The following is a 20,477-nucleotide window of genomic DNA, read 5'->3' as shown; positions in this document are numbered from 1 at the left end:
GGAGAGAGATAGACTAGGGGGTTCGATAGGTCTCTTGGTCGGCTGGTTGTGGTGGTGGTGGAGCTCGAGGTCTGGTGGTGGCAGTGGAGTTGCAGGCGATGGTGGTTCTGGAAATGGTCGGGTGGAGAAGATGAGTTCGATGTTTTGGGAAGGAGGGAGTGTTTGGGTGGTAGTATAGGGTTTGGTGCTAGGGTGTGAAGCGGGTCCATCAAGAGGTGATGTTTCGTGAGATGGGCCGTGGGATGTGAAGCTGGTGGGTGGATCGGATGGTTCCTCCTGAAGAGGCTGGTAGCGACCGTCAGATTTTTTGATACAACGAAGTAAACGGCTCTAGATGGGGTTAGGTGTTGTAGTGTTAAGCGGAAGTATCGGGATTCGATGAACAGCAAGGGAGCGACCGTTGGATTCAACTACCATCTAATCTGAAGGCTTGGAATTTCAGCGCTGTGGTGTTTGGCAGAGACTTCAGATTTTGATGCTCTATGAAGGAGCGACCATCGGATGCTTCTGAGAACTGATCTGATGGCTGAGAACGGAGGCGTTTTTGTGTGTAGAAAATGAGGTTGTGCGCACCATTCTTCGCGGCTTCCTTGCGTGATTTCTCCCGGCTTTTCACTACTTTTCTGCTCTTTTCCGCTCCGCAAGTCATCCAGACTTTATTTATTACCTAAAAATGCAAAATTAAGTAAGAAAAATATTTATTCTTGAAAACAATGAAAATACAGAATATGGGATAAAATGTAGAATTAATGCGCAAAAGATGAGTTAAAATGCCAACAAAAAGGGATAAATATATACAATATTTGGCACTCATCAGTAAAGAATTTTGATGCTAGCGAGTTTCGAACTCAGATCACTGATATCATCACCCAGTAACTTTACCACTGTAGTACAGTAGCACCGGCATATCGCTTGTACTTGATATATAAGAGAAAATAAATAAAGAGATTTTAATCTGCTTTTAATTGTTTTGCAACCAATGAACAATAACATGAACACCCCAACAAAAAATTTAATGACAAGAAATTGGAAGAACAAGCTAAAGCACTTGTACCTACAACATTGCTAATGGGTGCCGGACACCCCAAAAGATTTTTATTTTTGTCCTATATATATTTTGGTACCTCCGAGTAAAATCTAGCACCCGTTACCTAGCCGAACTCCAAATTATTGCACATGTTGTTCATTCGGTTGCTAATCCCGCCAAAACGTTCAATATTCAGATAACCTTCATCACTCCCATGCCACACAAAAACAAATTTATTATTATTATCCCCAAAACTAATCATTTCAGAAACTCAGACTTTGAATTCCAGACGCATAAAAATGGCTTCATCTTCTTCGTCATCCCTAATCCTCTCTCAACTCCTTCCTCCAATCCCCTCCTGTAATTCCCATCGTTTCAAATCCTTATTCCTCACCGTTTCCTTCCCCTCTTCTTCTTCTTCTTGTACCTTCATTTCTTCTTCTAAATCTCTGTCTCCAATACAGAGATTCTGCTCTGTTAGTACTAGATTTTCTACTAAGAAACCCTTTACTGTATCAGCTTCTTCTACTACTTCTACTCTTCAGGCACTAATTTTTGACTGTGATGGTGTGATTCTTGAGTCTGAACATTTACACAGACAAGCATACAACGATGCATTTGCACATTTCAATGTTAAATGCTCTGCTTCGGATACTAAGCCACTCAATTGGGATTCTGATTTTTATGACGTTCTTCAGAATCAAATCGGGGGTGGAAAGCCTAAGATGAGATGGTATTTTAAAGAGAATGGATGGCCAACTAGTTCAATTTTCGAATCTGCACCGGAAAATGATTCTGATAAAGCTAAACTCATTGATACACTCCAGGTATATATGGCTGTTCATGTTCTTCTATCTTGCATACTGGGTGTTTGTGTAAATGACACTGATGAAATTGTAGTTTTGCTTGTAGGATTGGAAAACTGAAAGGTACAAAGAAATTATCAAATCAGGAACTGTAAGGAGATGTACATTTGTGTTTTGTGCATTTTAAGTTGAATTGATCAATTTCTGGATACTAACATACTGAAAGTCTGAAACCAGTACACAGTTCAATTGAAAAAATGAATGCAAAGCTGATGTTGTTATCACCAGGTTGAACCTAGACCCGGAGTTTTGAGATTAATGGATGAGGCCAAGACTGCTGTAAGACACTTTGATTTGCTGTATGATACGTTTCCGTGTTATGTATCTTGTTTTGCATCTTTTCGGTTTATTGGTATTCGTTGTTGTAGGGAATTAAGTTAGCTGTTTGCTCTGCAGCAACAAAAAGTTCAGTAATTCTTTGTCTTGAAAGCCTTATTGGCAATGTAAGTTCCGTGATCAACTCTCTTGGTGGAAATTCTAGTGGAAATTGAATAAATACCCCTTAGTTCTACGTTTTACATAATATTGATGTAGGTTCTATCTCTTTACATGTTGTAGGATCGATTCAAAGGTCTCGACTGTTTCCTCGCAGGTACATCTTTGATATTAATTTTATAATTTTAATTATGCTTTCTCTTTTGTGACATAAGTGTTTACTCTGGACTTGTGCTTCTACTTGTCCTAAAGGCTAAAGGACCTAAAAGAATGGATGAACGTCGCAATGCCTTAAGTTTGCTTAATTATCACAAGTACACAGTTCAATTGAAAAAAATGAACGCAAAGCTTATGTTGTTATTACCAGGTTGAACATAGACCCGGAGTTTTGAGATTAATGGATGAGGCCAAGACTGATGTAAGACACTTTGATTTGCTGTATGATACGTTTCCGTGTTATGTATCTTTTTTTTGCATCTTTTCGGATTATTGGTATTCGTTGTTATAGGGAATTAAGTTAGTTGTTTGCTCTGCAGCAAAAAAAAGTTCGGTAATTCTTTGTCTTGAAAGCCTTATAGGCAATATAAGTTCCGCGGTCAACTCTCTTGGTGATGGACGTGGCGAGATCGACATTTTTACCACGAAAAGATGATGCATGATTATTTTAATCATGATTGTGTCTGTTCCGATGAGGATTTTCAGCGACCTTTCCGCGTGGGCCACAACTTGACGCAAAGGATTATTGCGACAGACTCCAAAACAGGAGAATCTATGGACAACTAAGACAAGATCTAATTAAGCACATTTGGACTTTAAAAGGAGCGAGAGATGATGCGCGAGGGCGAGGGAGATAGTTGTTATTTTCAATTTAGTGTTGTTGTTTATTTTAATCAATATTTTTTTTAATTTAAAGTTGTTTGTTTAAATGACTACACTTAAAATTAAAGTTGAGACAATTATATTAAAAGTAATTTTAAATAAACGAGTACAATTAAATTAAACTTAACTAAACAAGAATTAAAATCAGTTAGCAAGACTGTATTCATCTTCGTTTTCTTCCGAGGCATCATCTTCGTCTTCCACATTCACATACTGGCGAGTTTGTTGAGGGGGACTTGTTAGGAACCTGTTGTTGTTCGGCCGCGACTTGTTGTTTTTCGTCCGCAGCTTGCTGAGCTTCGACCACATCCATTCCCTTAGTCCATGCAGCAAGTTGTCGTCCATTCATTATTGAAGTATTCAAGGAGAGTAACTTGTTTAGCTTACATTCCCTGTAGTATTGTTCTCGCAATAGACGACTTTTTTGTTGATTATTTATAGCAATGCCACGGTCCCGGGCTCTATCTGCTTCTATCTGTATCTCGAATTCCTTGTGATCAACATAGTTGAACTCGCTTGAACCTCCTTCTAATGCTCATTGGATTGCGTCTCTCAATGCTTTTGCAACTTTCTGATCCCCTCCTCATCTTCTCTTGACGTTGGTGTTAACGTCTAGATTAGTGTAGTGTTGTTCCTAACTACTTGGAGTTCCATCAGGTGAGGAAGCAGGCCCTCCATTCTGAAAATCCTGCGAAATTGGACCATGTGGTGATCTTGCAGGCACTTGATTACCTTCCTTCACCCTCAAAATGGTGAAACAAGTTTCATGTTGGAAGCTTAATTTGTGGGATCTTTGCCACTCTTCCTGACATCTTCGTTCCACATCCGGTTCGCCTTCACTACTTTTTCCGTTGTGCCACATTTGAGTGATCAAAAGCTACATATTCACTAACGGCTGCTGAAATTGCGTGAAAACGATGAGACAACCCATCGGTATCACGTCTATTGGGGTAACCTGTTTCTTCACAAAATTTTTGTAAAATATTATCATAAAAAGTTTTTTTTTCTCTTGATAAATACCATTGATTTCACCCATGTATATAATATATAATTTCTGCAAAGTGACTCGTCTTCATCCATCGTATACATGACACCACTAATTCTTGTGTTTGTTGGTTGTGATTGTAGTGTATTTTATTGTGTTTCTTGTTGTGATTATTGTTGTGATTGTTGTTGTGTTTGTTGGTGTGATCGTTGTTGTGAGGATGCCATATTTGTTAGAAATGAAATTTACAGAGATGGGATTTTTTCTGGTAGATTGAGTTGATATGAATAGTTTTGTTTGAAATTTTTTTTTTTTATAGATGGTATGAAATTGTGTAATTTTGAGGTATTGATGAAAAAGGTGTGAGTTTTAAGTCTGGAGATGAATTGAATTTCTAGGGAAACAAAAAGGAGTAACAGTCGTTGGATTGAAGACCAAACGACGAGGGTGCTACTGGCATCCCAATATCCTGTATATGTAACAAACAAGACCAAGTTAGTTTAAAAATCATGATAGCAGTATATGTGACTACACATTACTTAGAGCTATTAGAAGACACCTGCTGATAAGACCTATTGGAAATCTGATCATGTACTCAAGTGTTGTTTTTTTGTCTTTCAGCATCCAACCGTGCTTTCAAAGCTTCGTTTTTATACCAGTGATTTAGAAGATGAGGGTTTATCATCTGGGGTGACTTTATGTGTCTCTAGAAACACGCTGGCCTATATATCTCACCAGAGGGGCTTTCCTTTTCCTGTGACAACACAATGCATCAAATCTTGTAAAATTTTGCATCAAAAGACAACATCTATGAGGCATAATTAAGAAGAGGTTTACTGATAAGATAAGTTCATTAAAATTTCATTAGCTGCTTAGATAAGTAATTATTCTATATAGCATCACGTCTTATATAATCCAATCAGCTAAGTTTCTTCAGTTAATATTGCACTCAATTGAATTGAAACGAATAAGTGACGCTTTCAGCAAGAAGCAATAATGCACGGAATGAACAATAACCAATGGAACTAGCATAAACAAGGATTCTTGGCATACAAAAAACTTCTTATGATATCCAATTAATGAAACAACTGAAATAACATAAGAATAATAGCTTGAAAATCCAATATAGTATAAAGAATTTACCATTTCACGCCACCTTCCTGCCACCTGTATACTGAGCCTTCACTTGTGACTGCTCTCACTGCTTGTTCAGACTTTTTCTGAAATTTTTCAGAAGTGTTGTTCTCCCAATCTTCTTTCTTATAAAATGTAGGCAACTTCCTTTTCTTTTCTTGCAGAGTTGTACCATCATTGACCAATCGCCGTTTGATTTTTCTGTTCTCTATGCACTGTTTGCTTTTGTCAAAACATATTTTGTATGGATATGAGTTACCTGGTAGGTACTCTGCAATTTAAAAAAAAATGAACATAAGCTTAGGGAAAATAAATCCAACTGGACTCACTTGAACAGAGTTCCAAATATCTTCTTTGTAATTATCAGTAACCTCTTTCTAATTCTTATATCCCAATCCAATTTGTGACCTTGTAATCTCTCCAATCATGACTTGATTCAGACAACATGGGGCTATATCTAGGAGAATAAGGAGACCAGTTTGATGTGGGGCTGCTTTCCGTCGAGCAAAGAGTGGTCGTACTTCCTCCAGTCAATAGACCTAATGAATATGCAAACAGTCCTATCAAGCAAAATCACAATAAAATAGTTAAATATAATTATATTAACTAACAATGGTGCTTGAATCCAGGATGTGAACAAAGTTTATCGCATTCAAATACTGAATAATAATAATAATACCTCAACCACATTTGTTAACTAAACACCATAGAACATTACTAGATGCTACCCTTGCTAATCTGTACTTAGGCAACTAATAGGAAATCAAGAACACTAACAATGACAATCACATTCAAATAACCATAAGCTTTCGTTCAATGCATCTAGAAACTATAATCAATTGAGTTTCATTTCTATCACTGTGACCTAGTTCCATAAAGTTCAGAGGATGAGTACCCTTTCGTATTTATCAACAAAACAACAACTACTCTACCAACAGCCTAATAGGTCTAGTGAACTGATTTGTTCTTTGGATCCAAAGGTTTTAAACACACAAACACCCAGTATACATGATAATCAGATCTATATACATGAAATTCAGATCTTCAGACCACGGACTTAATACCACATGCTTCTTTTCAATCAAAAGTCTAAAATTTATTAAGCTAGAGACAAACATAAGATTATTACAAATCTATAACAATCCTCTGTAACCTAAGTTTAAATTCATTTAAAGATAATCTGATTTGAAACCCATGCATCTTTTCAATCAAAAGTCACAAGTTATTTAGCAATAAACCAGCATAAGATTGTATTATTACCATACTATAACAATCCTGTAACGATTCAATCAAAGAGTCTAATATGAAACTCATGCATTTTACAATCAAAATCATAAAAAAGGTATACCTTGGATGTTTTTGATCTCTGACCATATAATCGCCCCAAAAAGATACATCTCTGGATTGATTTTAGGGTTGAACTTATAGTTATTCCAAAACACCAAGCAGGAATAATTCCTCCCAAAAGGATTTTCTTTCGATTTCATTCCGCTTAAATTGAAATTGTTATGGTTCAAATCGAAAAAAATTAATCGAGATTATTACCGCTAGATGTTCTTCTTCCATTCCTTGTGAATATATTCTTGTTACATCGGATTTTCATCCTACGGCGTTGCTGAAATGTTTATAAAATTACAGACCAAATCTTCTCTGAATACCCCTAATTTTTTGCCAAGATATCAGATTGCGGAAAAATTACCTAAGATAGAGATAGGGATGAAGAGATTTTTTTTTTCCCGAAGCATTGCCGGAAATGATGAAGAACCGCTGGATCTGGACGGAGGAGAAGACTCTCTCACTGTCTCACATTGTTAAACATCAAAAGACGCATCATTCTATCTTTTTTTTTTCCTTTCCTTTTTTTAGTATAGGCTTACACGTTTTCCTTTCCTTTTTTTAATATAGGCTTACACGTCATAGGTCAAGAGCTTGTCTCTTTAATTTTTAAGCAGCTTGACTAGGGTATAAAAAATGGAATAATGAGCAATAAATAATAAAAAAATATTATAATAATACCAAGGTTTTGTATGATTTTTTATTCTATTAATTATTTTTCATAATAACTAAAAAATAAATGTTTTTCTGTTAAATTATTTTGTGAAGCATATTAAAATGCTCAAAATTATACCACCACACAAAATTTATAAAAAAGTAAATCTAAATTAACATTTTCAAACGTTAAGTTAATTCCCGTTATCGTTCATCATCACTTCGATTTGTAGTTGCATGGCATATAATAATAGTTGCAAAATGTCGAATTTTGCTCATACTTCTGTTATCCATCATCTGACATTAAAAACATCCAAATTCTTATGGACTCAGCAATGTCCATCAAACGTACAATTTTTCTTTTGGAAAGTACTCGTCGAAGGCTTCGTACCATCGACAACCTCATCCAACACATCTATCTTTGCTGCAATTTCAATCCGGAGATTGATACTCAGATTTTGCTTCACTGTCATGATTTTGTAATTTTTGGCCGTTCCGATTCAACTGTTTCTGAACTTTTGGGTATTGCATACCCTCTTGTATTCTCCCTTTAGTAGATTAATAAATATTATGCTTCAAAAAAAAATCTGGCCGTAATAATAAGTGTAATAGTGAAATCCTGTTAAAATGTGAATTTGGCCGCTTTAATTATAATGAAAACTCGATCTTTCAACATTAATAAATTATAAATAATTTTAAACGAGTTCGACTAAAACTGAAAAAACTAGAACTTTATCCTTTAAATTAAGGCTATTTGCGACAAATTTTAGTTAATAATCAAGACTCGACACTTCAATTGAAAATTTGATCGTGTTGGAACGAGTTGGAGTAAAACTGAAGAAACCGGATCTTCATCTTTTCGAATTGAGACGATTTTGTGTCAAATATAGTTACATAATCAAGACTCGACAATTCAATTGAAAATTTGACCGAGTTCGAAACTTCATCCTTTTGAATTGAGACAATTTGCGTCAAAATTTAGTTATATAATCAAGACTCAACACTTCAACTTAAAATTTGATCGAGTTAGAAAGAGTTCGACTAAAACTGACAAAACTAAAACTTCATCCTTTTAGGATTGAGTCTAATTGCGTCAAAATTTAGTTACATAATCAAGACTCGACACTTCAACTGAAAATTTGATCGAGTTGGAACGAGTTCGAGTAAAACTGAAAAAACTAGAACTTCATCCTTTTATGATTGAGTCTATTTGCGTCAAAATTTAGTTACATAATCAAGATCCGACGCTTCAATTAATATTTTGATCGAGTTGGAACGAATTCGACTAAAATTGGAAAAACTAGAACTTCATCCTTTCAGATTGAGGTTATTTGCGTCAAAATTTAGTTACATAACCCAGATTCGACAGTTCAACTAACAATTTGATCGAGTTGGAACGAGTTCGAGTAAAACTGAAAAAGTAGAACTTCATCCTTTCGGATTGAGTCTATTTGCGTATTTAGTCACATAATCAAGACTCAACAGTTCAACTGGAAATTTAATCGAGTTGGAAAGAGTTCGAGTAAAACCGAAGAAACCGGATCTTCATCTCCTTCGAATTGAGACGATTTGGGTCAAAATATAGTTACACAATCAAGACTCAATAATACAGTTGAAAATTTGACCGAATTGGAACGAGTTCAAATTAAACTGAAAAAATAGAACTTCATCTTCTCGGATTGAGGCTATTTGCGCCAAAATTTAGCTACATAATCAAAACTCGACACATCAACTGAAAATTTGATCGAGTCGGAACGAGTTCGAGTAAAACCGAAGAAACCGGAACTTCATCCTTTCAAATTGAAAGGATTTGCACCAAAATATAATTACATAACCAAGACCCGACACTTCAGTCGAAAATTTGACAATTTTCGGATTGAGGCGATTTGCGATTTGCATCAAAACTTTGTAATTATAATAAACAATCCCTTTCTCAATTATAATAGATATATTTGTTTTTTGAATGTAATAAATTAATATAACAAATAAAAAGGATTAAACTCCATATTTTTATCATTATTGAATATCTAAAGGATTATTTTAAATTATCAATTTTATAATAATGAAAAATTCCGCTCAAAATACAGTACTGATAAATTTTATCTCAAGCTATTATTGGGACGCTTACTAGTCTTGAACTTACGCCTCCCCTAATTTTCCTGTAACATCATAATTAATAATCAGTACGACACTTCGATAAAATGAAGCAATAGTTCAACTCAAAGCACTTAAAGTAAACCTAAATGACATACATAAATAAACAATATGATGCTAGTCAATAATCTGCAAGACTGTGAAGGATTAAATCAAATAAAAATTTAACACACTCATAAACCAGCTCAATCAAAACCAGTGACGTCTGACTCAACGTAATGCAAGGATTCTGACTTAGAACGCAAGGATACAGAGTACAAGCTCAAATTTTTGTGAAATGTAGCAGGTACAACTGATTAATGGGTCTTGAGACAGAGAAGGTGGTGCTTATGGGCTGGTGCTGATGATATGAGTGATTAAATGTAGAGTTGGTCTTGAGAGATGCTGCAATTGAGTGTTGTTTGCAGTTGCAGATAAAGCATGTTAGCAACAGAAGCATCGTAGCAACAAAAAAAAATCAAACCATCGATCATCATCACTCCCAGAGTAACAAGACCCCGAAGTAACAAAGGTTCAGAGTCAGCCATGATACCCTAAACTAAAGGTCCCATTAAGGACTTGATCAATCACCAAAAGAGAAATGAACAACAGTGGGAAAGATAAGAAAATGCTCAAAGACAATACTAAACCAGTAGACAGTAGTTTATGCTGTCATCCATTGAATTTCATATAAATAAGATAAGAAATTGATCGTGTAAATTATGCAATCAACTGGTACCAAAATCCAATGGGCGTCTGTAGGATGGGTGTCAATGCAATCAAAGACACAACCCACCTTAAGAATGAAAAATTTATCTACTAAAATGACATAAATCCACATACAAATTTTAGTTTTTCCCGTAAGGGATTTCTTATGCATAACCATTTCCTTATCTTTGGCTACTAGTTCTTCCTGGTCATAATTTTGACTACCTATGTCCACAAATATGGGGACTGATAAAGGATGAATCCAAAGCCCATAATCTCTATCTGTGTATGGACTATGGAATGAAAGGGGACTGATAATGGACGAATTCAAATCCCGTAATCTCTATCTGTTGTAAGAACTATGAAATGAAAACATATTGCTTGCAGGGGACTGATACAGGACAAATCCAAATCCTGTATGTCTATTGTATGGATAAGCAGGATACATGCGTACAGTAATTTACCCACAGAACTCAGTTAAAAAGTACACACTCTTAATCTAGGTTATGGTAAGTTATGTCCACAGAAGCTGCATCGAGCACAGAATCCCCAATCTTATATTCGTGATGAGAACCACCTATTGCATTACTGAAATACAACCAATTGCACCTTCCAAATAAACTAGCCTAAACATGGAGTCTATCACATAAACTAGTCATATTCACCTAACAAACAGAGGACGAAATTCATGCAAAGAACATACTTATGCAAGATTTGGACGGGAGTTATGTTATTGTCCCCCCCTAATCATCTATTCGCACAAGAACTGAACCATCAAAGTAAGTAGCCATCTTCAAAAATCCAATTTTTTTTGGTAAATCACCTTGACAGTGGCAGGGATTTCTTGTTCTGATTTGTATTATAACTATGAAAGTGAGATCAGATCATGAAATTTGACAATTTATGAACATCCATATTTATTACACATCAAACAGAAACCCAAATAATACATTCCAATTCAGTAGAAATCACACAAGATCAGCATAATTATATCATGTTTGGTTCAACAACTATAAATATCAAGGCTTTGCTGTGATTCCCGAACCCATATTCAATCAAATCAACATGAATAGACTCCCTCCTAAACCAATTTTCTCATAAAAAAAGCCAGTCTTATTAGGGTTTACCTATACAAAATCAGTGTTCATAACATAGACTTGAAAACCACTTTCAAGCAATAAAACTAAACAAAATCATTCCTTCCCGATTTCTACCCTAACCAATTTATCAAATCAAAATCTTAGCATGTACGATTTTGCTCTCAAAAAACTAATTTTTTAGGTACCAGGTAGAAACTTAAGCTTAACCCAGATACAAAGATGAAAAGGAATCGAAACTTACTAGAAATCGTCTTCTTCTTCTTCTTCTGAGTTTGAGCTTTAGAGATGAATTTTATTTATTCTTATTTTTCTCCTCTTGGGTAGTTTGGTTGCCGGATGGAAAAACAGGCGGCATGGCGAAGAGAAGAACTCAGAAACCGCTTATCTTTTTTTGGTTTTGGGGTTTGCTAGAATGGAACCGGCTCTATGCAAAAGATTTGTGGCTAATCATCATTGCAGACATGGATATATGCAAAAGACTTAAAAGGAAATATGCGGGTGGCTAACCAAAATTCTAGACATGTTGTGGTAAGCCGGTGGTTAGTCACCTCTAGGTGCGTCCGACTACGGTGGTCCGTCATTTGTGGGTGCGTACTAGAGGATTAATAATGGGCGTATAAAGACAAAAATATACCACGGATGTATTCCGTAATTGTATGGTTCATCATTAAATCCCACGCCTAGAGAAATATCACGTTTTAGAATATACCCCATTATTTTCATATTATACGACGGAATTTATCTGTAAAATCTCAATCACATAATTAATCTGTCATTTAAAAGCGTAATTTAGAGCCCTTCCTGGACTACTGGAGCCGTTGGCGCTTTTATGAAAAATGTGGCGCGTTTACGAAAAATGATGGTGTTTGAACTAACAATGGGTGATGGAAAGACAAGCGCCGGTGTTGTTGGATCATGCGCCAGAGTTGTTGAATCAAGCGCCAGCGTTGGTGCCAAGCTCGCCCGGCCTTCCATCATGCGCGCACTACATGTTCCATCTCACTCAACAAAATGAACAAATTTGTTGAGTCCATAGTGGGAACAAAATCAACAAACTTCAAGTTTGTTGAGCCCATAGGAACTGCTCTTATAGGATTACATAGCAAAGGAAGTTAGGATCAAAAGTCTTCAACATATGTCAATCCAATTGCAGTCAAGAATTCGAAAATCATGCATCCTGTCGAGTGTTTTTGGTAAAAACGAAATTTGAACTTGTTGTACTAATAAATTTTAACCTTTTCATCAAAATAAAATAGAAAATGATACCTACATTACATAGTAGAGATTTCATGGGAAAAAAAAGAAGCAAATACATTTTAGTGAGCCACCGCCCACCACACAGAGTACTCATTTTCCCTCCTCTCAGGTCTCCACAAGATTGACGTCCGTCATGAAGTTTTATTTGGCACTATATTGAAGTCCTAAACCCCTAAGGACGGTAAACAGTCCTTCGTCAAGTCTATTTGGCATTCTATTGAAGTCCTGAAGGACGGTTAAAGTAGTCCATACGGCACTATATTGAAGTCCTAAAGTCCTAAACGCGTGAGCCACCACACGGAGTACTAATTTTCCCTCCTTTCAGGTCCACCAAAGCTTTATTTTCCACAAGATTGACGTCCTTCATGAAGTCTATTTGGCATTATATTGAAGTCCTAAACTCCTAAGGACGTTAACCTAGTCTATTTGGCACCATGTTGAAGTTCTAAGCCCCTACGGGACGGTAAACATGTACGATGGGTCAGTTGGTTTTTATGAAATCATCTCCAGGCCATGTTGGGATCCTACATATATATATATGGTAGAGATTGTCACAGAACCTCATCATCAAAACCTTCTTCTTCCTTGTTTTACACTTTCACCATTTTGAAGCCATAATGACAAACCCCAAAGCTGCGGCTTTATCCCCTTTTCAGATCGTATCCTTACTTTCTATTTTCCTCCTAGCCATTTTTCCACACCCAATTCTGTCCACAAAAAGTTCCGAAGGATTCGAGTTCCTCAAGAATCTGGAAGGATGCCACAAAGGTCAGACAGTTAAAGGCCTGCGTGAACTCAAGCTGTATCTCAAAAAGTTCGGGTACGCAGCAAATGTCGTTAACCATACTGAGTATGAACATTCTGACCAATTTGATGACATTTTAGAAGAAGAAATCAAAACTTACCAACTCAATTATCATCTTAAAGCCACCGGAAACTTAGATGCCGAGACGGTGAAACAGATGACGGCACCCAGATGTGGATTCCCAGACATTGTCAACGGAAAAACTCCCATGAGATCAGGCAATAAGAAAGAGAGCTCTCTCCATACTGTTTCACACTTTACCTTCTTCCGAGGAAACCCTAGATGGCCACGTTCAAAATCCCACCTCACGTATCGATTCAGCTCTACCATCCCAGTTACTAGCAATATCATCAACACTTTGAGAGCCGTCTGTTCAAGTGCTTTTGCAAGATGGGCAGAGGTGTCCCATTTTACATTTTCTGAAGCTGTTCATCAGGCCGATATCGTGATTGGTTTTCACCGTGGTAGTCATGGTGACGGGCACAGCTTTGATGGTCGTGGTGGAGTACTAGCTCATGCTTTTGCACCAGTAGATGGAAGGTTTCATTACGATGCAGACGAGAAATGGAGCACTCATCCGGCGCAAGGAAGTGGCACTTATGACCTGGAATCAGTTGCTTTACATGAAATTGGGCATCTACTGGGGCTTGGGCACAGCACAGAAAGGGATGCAGTCATGTTCTCAAGCATCCAACCAGGATCCCTAAAGCGGCAACTGTATGCAAATGATATTCGAGGTGTACGCACCTTGTATGGTCTCCGCCCATAATTATTCTGATTACCCTCAATAATACCACCTCTATTTCTTAGGCTAAAATAGAAACGTAATAGTAACACCTTTTGCAGAAACAAAGGTAGTAAAGACACTGATATAAAACAAGTTTATCGGTAAGATAAGTATAATAATGGTTTTGGTTATACCAAACACAAAAGAGTTTATGAAATAAATGGTGGACGTGAATTAATTTGACATCGCTTGTACTTGATTTTTATTTTTTTTGATCGGTAAAGAATTTTGATGCTAGCGAGTTTCGAACTCAGATCACTGATATCATCACCCAGTAACTTTACCACTGTAGTACAGTAGCACCGGCATATCGCTTGTACTTGATATATAAGAGAAAATAAATAAAGAGATTTTAATCTGCTTTTAATTGTTTTGCAACCAATGAACAATAACATGAACACCCCAACAAAAAATTTAATGACAAGAAATTGGAAGAACAAGCTAAAGCACTTGTACCTACAACATTGCTAATGGGTGCCGGACACCCCAAAAGATTTTTATTTTTGTCCTATATATATTTTGGTACCTCCGAGTAAAATCTAGCACCCGTTAGCAGCCATGTTGTACCTAGCCGAACTCCAAATTATTGCACATGTTGTTCATTCGGTTGCTAATCCCGCCAAAACGTTCAATATTCAGATAACCTTCATCATTCCCATGCCACACAAAAACAAATTTATTATTATTATCCCCAAAACTAATCATTTCAGAAACTCAGACTTTGAATTCCAGACGCATAAAAATGGCTTCATCTTCTTCGTCATCCCTAATCCTCTCTCAACTCCTTCCTCCAATCCCCTCCTGTAATTCCCATCGTTTCAAATCCTTATTCCTCACCGTTTCCTTCCCCTCTTCTTCTTCTTCTTGTACCTTCATTTCTTCTTCTAAATCTCTGTCTCCAATACAGAGATTCTGCTCTGTTAGTACTAGATTTTCTACTAAGAAACCCTTTACTGTATCAGCTTCTTCTACTACTTCTACTCTTCAGGCACTAATTTTTGACTGTGATGGTGTGATTCTTGAGTCTGAACATTTACACAGACAAGCATACAACGATGCATTTGCACATTTCAATGTTAAATGCTCTGCTTCGGATACTAAGCCACTCAATTGGGATTCTGATTTTTATGACGTTCTTCAGAATCAAATCGGGGGTGGAAAGCCTAAGATGAGATGGTATTTTAAAGAGAATGGATGGCCAACTAGTTCAATTTTCGAATCTGCACCGGAAAATGATTCTGATAAAGCTAAACTCATTGATACACTCCAGGTATATATGGCTGTTCATGTTCTTCTATCTTGCATACTGGGTGTTTGTGTAAATGACACTGATGAAATTGTAGTTTTGCTTGTAGGATTGGAAAACTGAAAGGTACAAAGAAATTATCAAATCAGGAACTGTAAGGAGATTTACATTTGTGTTTTGTGCATTTTAAGTTGAATTGATCAATTTCTGGATACTAACATACTGAAAGTCTGAAACCAGTACACAGTTCAATTGAAAAAATGAATGCAAAGCTGATGTTGTTATCACCAGGTTGAACCTAGACCCGGAGTTTTGAGATTAATGGATGAGGCCAAGACTGCTGTAAGACACTTTGATTTTCTGTATGATACGTTTCCGTGTTATGTATCTTGTTTTGCATCTTTTCGGCTTATTGGTATTCGTTGTTGTAGGGAATTAAGTTAGCTGTTTGCTCTGCAGCAACAAAAAGTTCAGTAATTCTTTGTCTTGAAAGCCTTATTGGCAATGTAAGTTCCGCGATCAACTCTCTTGGTGGAAATTCTAGTGGAAATTGAATAAATACCCCTTAGTTCTACGTTTTACATAATATTGATGTAGGTTCTATCTCTTTACATGTTGTAGGATCGATTCAAAGGTCTCGACTGTTTCCTCGCAGGTACATCTTTGATATTAATTTTATAATTTTAATTATGCTTTCTCTTTTGTGACATAAGTGTTTACTCTGGACTTGTGCTTCTACTTGTCCTAAAGGCTGAAGGACCTAAAGGAATGGATGAACGTCGCAATGCCTTAAGTTTGCTTAATTATCTTAGCATGATTTCCTTGGTTTGGTAGTGTCCAGTATTGGGGTTTGGAAATCTCCAAACCCACGCTCACTCATGTCTAGAGTCGTACTCGTCTATTTAGCTAAACATAAATGTATTGTAATAGTTTTAAAAGAAGCGTATGACGAAAAAACTCTTGTATGATTTCAGGTGATGATGTCAAGCAAAAGAAGCCTGATCCGTCGATCTACATAGCCGCTGCTAAGGTAACCAAAATTAAACTTTCTTTCCCTGAGTACCTCTTAAGTCTTCTCAACAAGTCCTGGCTGAAGTCTTCTCAAAAGCAGGGATTACATATTGTCTTTCTCTGTGCAGAGTTTAGGTGTTCCTGCAGAAAGTTGTATGGTGGTAGAGGATAGCGTAATTGGGCTACAGGTGAATCAACTTAACAACTCATAGTTTGAGACTATGGGTTAAAATCATAATACATTCTTAAATCCTGTGCGGAGAGACAATGTGCATAGTTCATGTGAGATTTAACACACTCAACACTATATCGATCATCTACTATAGCTCATTCGAGTTGTGAGACATTTTACTTGAAGCTGCTGACAGGATTCACAGTAGGATTGTATTAGTTCTATTGTTTCCTATAAGTTGGTAATTTATGTCGCGGGTTAAGCAAGTTTAGTTTTGTTGGACAGGCGGCAACAGGTGCAGGGATGTCATGTGTGGTATCATACACATCATCAACATCTAACCAGGTGAGAGCTTACCTTCTGTAACAGTAGTTATTATTGAAAACAAACGAAAATGCAGTAACAGTTCATACATCTTGAACCAAAAACTATGACAATGATGGTATGACATTTTTCCTTTTGCTGCTGGGTTGTTTATAGGATTTCACAGATGCTGTAGCAATCTACCCTGATTTGAGTAACGTAAGGTAGGTGTTTTGTATGGTTGATTGATTCTGAGATTTTAACAGTATCTTGACTATGACGCGTGTATTTACATTGAATAGATTCTCTTCTTGTTGCAGCTTAGAGAATCTAGAACTGCTGCTTCAGAATAGAGCAGTTGCCAAGTAAATTCACCACCTGAGATATGTATACAAATTCTTTTCTGGTCTATTTCACACAACTTCACCCATTCTTTCCCTGGTATACAATATGACCATGGTCTAATAAGTTTGCTGCTGTTTCTTCCATGTATAACTCAAATTGTGTACTGTATTTTTTTTCCTTGGTATCACCTCATTTGTAGGTGGTATACACTAGATGTTCAAATTCTTAAAAGACATCATTGTACCTCATAATGCACAGACGACCACAGATTTGTTCATTGTTATACTTCGATAGACTTTCTATTCATATGTTCCTCTAGCTGCCTTGGGAATTCTTGTGGCCAATTTTTTTCTCCTATGGGACCTATACAACAACAGTCAAATATGGCCGGCATCATCTCTTAGCCCGTGGTGTTTCATGTGAAGCCCATGTTGGCTTGCCTGTAGTTGCTTAGGTCCGTCTTCCTGGCTTAGCCGTGTTTGACATTTGCTTTATCATAATAACGCGCGGGTTACAGCCCTAGGGCTGTCGCTATCGGTGTAAGATAGGTCCAACGAAACAAATGACATAAAAAAACCAAAATTCCAGAACTGTCTGAAATACCCTTGTTTTTTCAGACCAAAATAAGTATTTCCTCGTTCCATCGTTCTCTTTTAGCTATTCTCTTTCCTTTTCTTCTCAAAAATCAGAACAGATCTAGGAAAATTTAGGATTCGCCTGATATACAATCGACTGGAAACCTAAGATTATAATCTAAGATTAGAAATCAATTGATTCTCCTGAAACTTAAGATTAGAAATCAATCGATTCTCCTGAAACCTAAGATTAGAAATCAAAATTGAAACACATTATGAACTAAAGTCAGAAAAGCCGGTAAAAATGGTGAAGAAAAATGCTCTAACAAGTGAAGAAAGATGAATTTCTCTGTAAAACGATCAAAAATACTCCAAAAAGGTAAACTGAAGCTTTTGTTTCATGTTCTTCGTAAATTGTTAAGTGTGTGAACTAACATGGATCGGCATTTTAAGTGTTTGGATTCATCATCGATTTATCTGTTCTTCATAAACTAATGAATTGCTTAGTAAAATAATTACTCGTATTGATCTTATTTAGACTGAAACCATTTTTTGCGCAAGTAATTCTAGTCAAATTTGGTTACAGTATTTTCACTTTTGTCAAATTTGGTTCCACCAAAAAATTGTTGATGTGTTGATTAACTCTGTAGTTTTGATGAAACCATTGTTTGTTGCTTTATTTCAATTCGTATAATTTGGTTCCACCAAAACTCTGTTGGTGTGTTGATTAACTCTGGTAGTTTTGATGAAACCAAAAATGGTTTCATCATTATTCCCTTGTCGAATTTGGTTCCACCAATACTGGTTTGGTGGTGTTGGTTAATTCTGGTAGTTTTGATGAAACCAATTTTGGTTTCATCATTCTTCCCTTGTCTAATTTGGTTCCACCAATACTGGTTTGGTGGTGTTGGTTAATTCTGGTAGTTTTGATGAAACCAATTTTGGTTTCATCATTCTTCCCTTTTTGGTTCTACCAGTATTGGTATGGTAGTGTTAGTTTATTCTTGTTTTGGCTGCTAAAATCAGTTTAGGGAAAAGACGTGAAGATTCCCTTGTTGGTTCTACCAGTAATGTATGTAATTTCATACCAACAACTTTCTTTTGCAAGTGCTAACCATTGAGAAATTTGTTTTGTAATTTCAGGGTAGATTGTGGCCTTCATGTTTGCTATTACATTAAGAGCCTCTTGAAGGGAAACATGGAGTCTCTTGAAGAGGATATTTCAGAAAAGGTGGAAAACATGGGAGCAAAGTTGTGCTACAAGATCCTGATGGACAACCCACTAAAAGAATAATAAAGGAAAACATAAAAATTAGTGTACTGTCAAGTAGCTGTAAACTTAAATGCTTATAATAATTTATAAAAGGTTTAAATGGTTTATGAATGGTTTCAATTAGTATACTGTCAACTAGTTGTAAACAATGTTTGTAATGGTTTTACTTATGTTTAACTCAAACCATATTATCGTATAATGTTATGTCTGTTTTTTGATGAAACCAAAAAAGGTTCCAGCATATTTCTATTCCGCCGTAGTAGTAAAATGATGAAACCAGAAAGGGTTCCAACATATTGCATGTGAAACCAAAAGGAAAATGGTCGTATCACGGCTTGTTTTAAACTCAAAATTTTGATATATTTCAAGGCGTGGAAAATTCTTATGTTCCAGGGAGAAGTCTAATTACAACGAAATATTAAACTATAACAGGAAACACACCAAGGACTTTTTTTTGGCGATCGAAATTCAACACAATGTTATCAAGTCATGATAATAATTAATAACACGACAAGCCAAGCCAAATTCGATATACTTTGACAACTCAATAATGCACAGCTAGAAAACCAATGATGAAACCAAAAAGGGTTCCAACCTATTTTGGTTCCAAAATAACAGTAGAATGAACCAAAAAGGGTTCCAACATATTGTTGGTGATTATCTTCACTGCTCGTATCCTCCATTTGAAGCAACTACAAATGCATCTCAGTCATGAACCAAAACAATATCAAACGGGTTCATTCTCTTCATTCTTCAACTGATTTTATATGCACAAATTCAATCACTGCAAATTCAACCATTCACTACCTCCATTAAACCCATCTTTTCAGCTCCAATATTCATCACCATACCCACGCTGATGTTGCTGCCAATCTATCAAATCCACCAGCAAAGCCATCTCTTCTTTATAATTTCCGGCATTAAACATCACCGCTCTTCTTTCTGTCAAACCCATGAATTTCAACAACAACAATCAACCAAATTCATCAAAATCTCAGCTACATCGATCTTTGTTTACTTCAGCAATCAATTCCACCACCAGTTCCATAAATAACCCATTTAATCTCCTACATCGATAAATCACCAGTCTCAATCTCAGATCCAATATGAGCTCTCAGCTGCAACTAACGAATTTGGGGAAAAAATCGAATGAGAATAGATGATTCTCATTTTAGGGCTTACGTGATGCTACTGGTAGTGAACGGGGAGGAGGAGGCGATGAAGGAGGTGGTGTTGATGTCAGATCTGAACATCATAACTTGTTGGGTGGAAGCAAATGTGTTGTTGGTGGCGATGTGAAATGATAATAGGAAAAAAAAGGAGGTGTTAGTGGATACGAAGGAGGAGGAAGAGGATGAAGTGTTGGTTTCTGATCTGGAAGTGGTAATGGTTTGGTGGTGGTGCGGTGGTTGGAGGTAGTGGTAGTCTTAGGGGAAGGAGGCAAAAA

The 20,477-nt window shown here is 36.5% G+C and overlaps 3 protein-coding genes and 1 long non-coding RNA gene across 6 annotated transcripts; 3 read left to right on the top strand and 1 right to left on the bottom strand.

The window, feature by feature from the left end:
* Positions 1 to 1,241: 1,241 nt before the first annotated feature.
* Positions 1,242 to 2,746, top strand: LOC113336151 (haloacid dehalogenase-like hydrolase domain-containing protein At4g39970). 2 transcript variants are annotated; one of them, XM_026582141.1, is made up of 6 exons: positions 1,242 to 1,854; positions 1,940 to 1,984; positions 2,122 to 2,172; positions 2,262 to 2,336; positions 2,452 to 2,485; positions 2,581 to 2,746. In XM_026582141.1, the coding sequence occupies exons 1-6, from the start codon at positions 1,327 to 1,329 to the stop codon at positions 2,583 to 2,585; spliced, it is 738 nt and encodes a 245-aa protein (XP_026437926.1). In that variant the 5' UTR covers positions 1,242 to 1,326; the 3' UTR covers positions 2,586 to 2,746. The 2 variants fall into 2 exon arrangements, with proteins under 2 accessions (XP_026437926.1, XP_026437925.1); XM_026582140.1 differs by having other exon boundaries at positions 1,243 to 1,854; positions 2,696 to 2,746.
* A 1,625-nt stretch (positions 2,747 to 4,371) lies between these two features.
* On the bottom strand, positions 4,372 to 7,117 carry LOC113336153. Of its 2 annotated transcripts, none has more exons than XR_003353636.1 (5): positions 6,675 to 7,117; positions 5,656 to 5,886; positions 5,336 to 5,548; positions 4,752 to 4,946; positions 4,372 to 4,661 (listed from the first exon to the last, which is right to left on the bottom strand). It is a non-coding gene; the product is annotated as an uncharacterized LOC113336153 (long non-coding RNA). The 2 variants fall into 2 exon arrangements; XR_003353637.1 differs by having other exon boundaries at positions 5,336 to 5,597; positions 5,698 to 5,886.
* Positions 7,118 to 13,069: 5,952 nt separating this feature from the next.
* On the top strand, positions 13,070 to 14,334 carry LOC113336150 (metalloendoproteinase 2-MMP-like). Its single transcript, XM_026582139.1, has one exon. The coding sequence runs from the start codon at positions 13,131 to 13,133 to the stop codon at positions 14,085 to 14,087; it is 957 nt and encodes a 318-aa protein (XP_026437924.1). The 5' UTR covers positions 13,070 to 13,130; the 3' UTR covers positions 14,088 to 14,334.
* Positions 14,335 to 14,777: 443 nt separating this feature from the next.
* On the top strand, positions 14,778 to 17,488 carry LOC113335904 (haloacid dehalogenase-like hydrolase domain-containing protein At4g39970). Its single transcript, XM_026581921.1, has 10 exons — positions 14,778 to 15,375; positions 15,461 to 15,505; positions 15,643 to 15,693; positions 15,783 to 15,857; positions 15,973 to 16,006; positions 16,326 to 16,381; positions 16,491 to 16,550; positions 16,820 to 16,879; positions 17,015 to 17,061; positions 17,158 to 17,488. The coding sequence occupies exons 1-10, from the start codon at positions 14,848 to 14,850 to the stop codon at positions 17,204 to 17,206; spliced, it is 1,005 nt and encodes a 334-aa protein (XP_026437706.1). The 5' UTR covers positions 14,778 to 14,847; the 3' UTR covers positions 17,207 to 17,488.
* The last annotated feature ends 2,989 nt before the right edge of the window (positions 17,489 to 20,477 follow it).

The sequence above is a fragment of the Papaver somniferum genome, unplaced genomic scaffold, assembly GCF_003573695.1.
Source record: "Papaver somniferum cultivar HN1 unplaced genomic scaffold, ASM357369v1 unplaced-scaffold_150, whole genome shotgun sequence".
Taxonomy (NCBI): domain Eukaryota; kingdom Viridiplantae; phylum Streptophyta; class Magnoliopsida; order Ranunculales; family Papaveraceae; genus Papaver; species Papaver somniferum.
This window is presented reverse-complemented; position numbering and strand designations above follow the sequence as displayed.

Bases quoted from the DNA above. Each gene is read 5' to 3' on its own strand.
- LOC113336150 (XM_026582139.1), top strand. From the start codon at position 13,131: ATGACAAACCCCAAAGCTGCGGCTTTATCCCCTTTTCAGATCGTATCC.
- LOC113335904 (XM_026581921.1), top strand. From the start codon at position 14,848: ATGGCTTCATCTTCTTCGTCATCCCTAATCCTCTCTCAACTCCTTCCT. The intron at 16,880-17,014 runs GTGAGAGCTTAC...GGTTGTTTATAG, and splicing joins CATCATCAACATCTAACCAG to GATTTCACAGATGCTGTAGC. The intron at 17,062-17,157 runs GTAGGTGTTTTG...TTCTTGTTGCAG, and splicing joins CCTGATTTGAGTAACGTAAG to CTTAGAGAATCTAGAACTGC.
- LOC113336151 (XM_026582141.1), top strand. From the start codon at position 1,327: ATGGCTTCATCTTCTTCGTCATCCCTAATCCTCTCTCAACTCCTTCCT. The intron at 1,985-2,121 runs GTAAGGAGATGT...TGTTATCACCAG, and splicing joins AAATTATCAAATCAGGAACT to GTTGAACCTAGACCCGGAGT. The intron at 2,337-2,451 runs GTAAGTTCCGTG...TACATGTTGTAG, and splicing joins TTGAAAGCCTTATTGGCAAT to GATCGATTCAAAGGTCTCGA.